A 5,628-nucleotide genomic window follows, 5' to 3' on the forward strand; every position below is an offset into this window, starting at 1 on the left:
CCCTCAAAGCAGACGACTCATGGGGTTGTGGATATTTGATACGCCACTTGCGGCCTGGTGCTGCTGGCTCTGATGGCTTCAGCAACCCAGAAGACCAAAAAATGCCAAGGTAAGACAGGGTGAAAAGCAATGAGTGAGTGGCACAAGTCACGCATGTCTCTGTATGTCTCCCAGTCTCAAGAGTACAAGGAAGTCTTGAAAGAGTAAACTCAGAGACATTTCATCACAAACAATGCAAAGATTTATTTCCATTTCAAGTGAAATAGAAGAGGAAATACAAAAAACTAAAAAATCTCCAATACAGAATATAAAGTTCTCCTAGGCTGTACAGTCCACTTCTTTCTCAAAATCTGCTCAGGGCCTGGCTATACCAGAACCTAGACAGAAGAGGAACCAAGAGGCTCTGTCCTTTGAGGAATGAGCATTTTCAAGGCCTCTCTCTCTTCTATCAGTGCTCATATTTAAGACTTTCCTACAGGTTTATAATGCAGATTTATTGGGCTCTTCAGACAGAAAACAAAAAAGTAGTTTGAACCTTAGACTAACTTTGCTAAAAAGAAGGCTCTCAGATATTTACAATAAAACTTACAGAAATCAAATCTTTTTCTTATTCTTGGTGGTGCCTGAGAATTACAAGCAATGTGCCAGACAAAAAACACATTGAGACCCACATGTTTAACATATCCCCATGGCACAAGCATACACTGAGATCCAGTTGTGTAAAGTATCCTCTTGGCATATCCCCATATCCTCACAGACAGACCCAACCCCATGGCTCCCCAAGGATGCGACAAGTGTATTTTCCTCTGTCAGTGCTCAGGCAGACCCATGTCACACATGGGCACAGGGGCAGCGCCACAAGGCACAGCCTGGACAGACCCGCAGTGCTCAGCACACCCTTGGCACCTGAGCCTACAGGACAGCTCAGAGAGGTTCCAACAGCCACAAAACCACAGCAATGCTGGTGGGAAGGGATTGCTGGAGTCTCCAGGCCTGCTGCAAGTGGGAGGTTGGAGCACTGCCAGCACTAGCAAAGGGCTGGTACAGCTGTCTAGTTTTGCCTAAAAAAGCTTGAAGCACAGAACCCACACAGATATAGAGTCCCTTGAATGGTCCCAGTAGCTCTCCAGTTCTGACCAGGGTTTCTAGCTGTTTGTGACCAAAGTTTAAGCAGTCTTTGACCATGTCTCAGGTTCTTAATGCAGCAAGCTCATAACTGTACCTGCCGCAAAAAAATTACCATCTAGATATGCCCAGTTTCCCTAGTTTGTAAGTATAAAAGATCTGGAGAGAAACAAGAACAAACATCTAGACCTTCTCTGCAAACAATACACAACTGAACCTACCCAATCTGTGCATTCTAAGTCACCAAGATCTGTCAGGCCTGTCCTTCAGACACTGAGTTTTGCTCTCTGAACTGCCTACAGATGCCAACTGAGTTCAGAAAAATCTTCCTCAAAACCTGTATCATCACTGGTGACCTTTTTTTAGACTGAACTCTAAACTGGCATGAGCCTGAAGCAGAGAACAAGATGAGAGAAACAAGGGCCAGAAGACATCTAAGCTCTTCACTCTTGTGACCAATGACAAGCTTCGCAGTGGCTGAGCACTGGAACAGGCTTTCCAGGGAGCAAGCACCAAGGCTGAGAGAGTTCAAGAAGCATTTGGATTATACTCTCAGGTACATGGTATGATTCTTGGGGTGTCCTGCACAGGTACAGAAGCTGGGCTTGATGATCCTGATGAGTCCCTTCCAACCCAGCACTGCTATGATTCTATGAAAATTATCTGGTCCACATTGATAACTGCTTCTACAGGAAGGAAAGAAAGGCATTAAAAGTCAAGACAGCTCTTCTCCCAGCTACCCTCAAATGAGCAAGAGGTTGGCATGGCTTTCTGTCAAAGTGACACGGTCCAGTCTTTGCAGGCAATGAAAGCAGAGCCAGCAGTTATCAAAAATACTAGGAGCTGGCACAGCTAAGTGTACAGATCCTCTTCCAGATGGTGAAAGGAGAGTTGTGAGAGGTGTTAGCACAGCTGCTGGAGAGACCTGCCCCTGGCTGAAATAGCTGTCTCCAGGATGGTAGCAGCTTCTGGATGTTCCAGAACCAGGAGGAATAAGGAAGATACAACGTACTGCTTCAGAAAGGATAGAAAGGGAAAAATCTGACTGACTCAGTATGCCAAAGAGTTGAGTGGTGTTTGTGCTTGCCCCACACTGGCTCTGTACATGAGGCAGCCTCCCCAGCTCTGTGTATGGACAGCAGCTTCCTGCAGTGCCACAGGCAGGTACACAGACAAAGGGCAGTGCTATCAGGTCACTCTCAGCCTCCCAGCCCAGACACTGCCTCACCACATGCCATCTCTGGTATTCTGAACCCTTGAATCCAAAACTCATCTCCTACCTCACAGCCCCACAGAAGGTACAACTTCTCCTGCCCACCTACTAGAGAGGGCTTTACTCTTCACACCAAGCTGTGCTGTGAGGACACCCAACAACCTTCCTGCTTCACTCCATTTCCCCCCTCATGTCCCACCTGGATATGTGGACCGCAGCACACACAGAAAGCAAGAAATCTGCCTCTACACAAATTTCATCCTGCTGAGGACCTCATCTGAAAAATGCAGAGCAGAAGATATAGATGTCTTCAAGGGATCAAAAACCCTTTGCAGCAAAGCACAGCAGTAGGACAAGAGACAGTAAACATGAAATAAGAATAGAGAAGTGTTAAATGGAGGGTACAAGGAGAAACTTCTCCCCAACAGGGACATCCAGGTTGCCCAAAGAGACTGTGCTGTCTCCATCCTTGGAGGTGATGAACACTTAACTACATAGGGCTAAGCCTACTGGTCTGAGTCATAGCTGACCCTGATTTGGATACCTGACTGGAACAGAAATTTCCCAAGATATTTTCCAACCTGAGTTATACTACGATCTATACCCTTCTCTGGTGAGAGAGACTTGGTGTACATGCACCCCATCTGTTCTTCCAAAGCTCCTGTTGAGGTCCTGGCTGCACTTTCTCATTTCCTCTCCCCATACAAGGCCCCACCACGTTGCAGGATCTTCTCACCAGCCTCCTCCTGGCCCTGGACACACAGGTTCCCCACCTCTGTGGTTAAAAGGAGTTGTATAAGAAGACCTGGGAGCAGGGCTGTGTTGACTCCCTCTACACCCAGAGCCCCAAGCAGAGCCCTAGGTACCCACTACTGTTCCAAACTCCTTTCCAGGGTGGTGGGATCTGTTGGGAGGGGTATGCTTGAGTTTCCCCACAAATGTAGTTTCAAGCTTTTATCTCACACAATTCCTATTAGTTGTTCCCTCTCCATATCTTCTCTAGACTTTTTTCCATCCCCAGAAAGTTTGAAAGTGGAACAACTGAAGATGAAAAGGCAACATATCCTGCCTCTTGTGTTCCAGAAACAAAAAATTTCTCCTATATATGCCAATTTCTCTAGGCTACATACAGAGCTGGGCTGATCTGGGGATCAAAGTAATTTAGGCTGTAAGTACCTCCGCAGACCTCAGGATTAGGTCTCCACTCCAAACAAGTCCAGATTCAATGTTGGCTATGACTTCAGAGGCAGATCAGGCTCTGTCCAATCAAGTTGGAAAGACCTCCAATGGCAGAGGTCCCACAGCCTCCCTGTGTCCCCCCTCCAGGGGCTGGGCATGCTCATGAGTAGAAATTTTTGTAGTTCCAAACCCACCACTGTTCCCACCCCTGCAGCACAGAGCACAACACCTCGAAGGATATAACTTGATGCTTTTTTCTGTAGACATGGCATCAAAACCTTCTCCAGTCTTGGCCACACTGCTGATGGAAATCCTGGGGCTAAAGCAATAGCCATCAGGGACATGCCACCACATCAGTGCCACCATTCTGCTTTTACAGCTTTGCCTGGATGAGGCCAGGGAATGCTTCCTCTTGCCTCCCTCCTTCACCTCATCAACAGACATTTAATTCTCTTAAAAAAAAATCATCAGCAGCAGAGAGACTTTTAAATGTGAAATCTTCCTGGGTAGACCAGAGGAGCCCGGTTGGTTGTGTGGGAGCGTGGGAGCCTAGCAGGAAGCTTTGTGCACTTGCTCCAGTAAAGTCTGTAGAAGAGACTGTTTGCCCCATCCAAGCACTTGGGAGTCCCTAGGACTTTTCTGCCGAGAATAGACAGGGCTGGACAGGACACCCCAGGTCCCCAGGGCTGAGTGCGACACTCCTCCCCAGGAAGCCTAGGCAGAAGGCAGAATGCATAGGTGCAGACCAAGGTTCTTCAGCATCTTCCCGGTCAGCGCCGGGAGCAGCCGTGCCGGGCAACCCCCTCACTCCGTCATCTCCCGGGCTCCAGTCCGCTCTGTCGGGCCCCTCCGGGATAGGTTAGAGCGCCGGGACGAACCTGTCGGGGCCTCCAGAGTAGGTGCCGTGTCGCGGTGCGGGCTCGGCGGCACTCAGCTGCCCTCCGGCGCCGTAGACGTGGGGCAGCGGCGGGAAGGGCGCGGGGGAGCGGCGGCCGTAGAGCGCAGCGGGGCCGGGCGAGGGGGCGGGCAGCACGATGCGCCCCGACGGCGCGTACAGCGGCCCGTGGCCCCCGGGCGCGTAGGGCCCAGCAGCGGTGGGCAGCGAGGCGTAGGCGTGGGGCAGAGCGGCGTGGGCGCAGCCCTGCGCGGGGAAGGCGGCGGCGAAGGCGCAGGAGGCGGCGGCGGGGGCCGGGGGCAGGTCGGCGGAGGGCGGCGGGGCGGGCAGCGGGAGGGGGCGACAGGGGGCGGCGGGGCGCTCGGCGAGGAAGGCCGGGTAGGTGGATAGGTCGCTGCGCTTGAAACGTTTTCTGCGGCGGAGGAAGGACCCGCTCTCGAACATGTCGCGGGCGTGAGGGTCCAGCGTCCAGTAGTTGCCCTTGCCGGGGCGGCCGGGCTCCCGTGGCACCTTGACAAAGCAGTCATTGAGAGTGAGGTTGTGGCGGATGCTGTTCTGCCACTTGCGGGGGCTGTCGCGGTAGAAAGGGAAGCGCTCGGTAATGAAGCGGTAGATGCCGCCGAGCGTCAGTCGCCGCTCGGGCGCCTGCCCGATGGCCATGGCGATGAGGGCGATGTAGCTGTACGGCGGCTTGCCCCCCTCTGCCGGACGCTTGCGGCGGCGCCGCCCGCCCCGCGCCCCCGCCGCCGCCTCCTCTGCCGGCGGCACCGCGTCCGCCTCCAGCGGCGCGGGTGGCGGCGGGGGGCCCGGCGGCAGCCGGCTCTCGGCTGTCATGTGGCCGTCGGAGTGGCTCCGCCCCGGACCGAGCCGAGCCGAGCCGAGCCGAGGAAGCTTAGCGCGGCACGACCGCGGCTTTTATGCGGCGGTGTCCGGCGGCTCCGCGCCCGGGCGGCCGGCACTCCCCCTGCTACGCCCCGCCGCCCGGGAGGCGCGGGCAGGGCCGGGCGTGCCGTGCAGCCGCGGGTAGGAGCAGCGCCCTGCCCGGCACCCCCGCCCGCCCTCCTCCGCTGGTCCCCATCCCCAGCGCCGTCTGGGGCGCCGCGGAGCCACCGCCGTCGGGAGCGCACAGCTCCGGAGGACTGACGGGCACCGAGCGAAGCTGGGTCGTCTCCGGGATCCCGGTGCCGGCGTCGGGGCGCGGGCATTTAGCGCGCCT

The 5,628-nt window shown here is 54.4% G+C and overlaps 1 protein-coding gene across 1 annotated transcript; it reads right to left on the reverse strand.

Annotated features, from left to right (window-relative positions):
- Positions 1–226: 226 nt before the first annotated feature.
- Positions 227–5,246, reverse strand: FOXE1 (forkhead box E1). Its single transcript, XM_021537102.3, has one exon. The coding sequence runs from the start codon at positions 5,244–5,246 to the stop codon at positions 4,377–4,379; it is 870 nt and encodes a 289-aa protein (XP_021392777.1). The 3' UTR covers positions 227–4,376.
- Between the last annotated feature and the right edge of the window lie 382 nt (positions 5,247–5,628).

The sequence above is a fragment of the Lonchura striata genome, chromosome Z, assembly GCF_050655825.1.
Source record: "Lonchura striata isolate lonStrDom1 chromosome Z, ASM5065582v1, whole genome shotgun sequence".
Taxonomy (NCBI): Eukaryota; Metazoa; Chordata; class Aves; order Passeriformes; family Estrildidae; genus Lonchura; species Lonchura striata.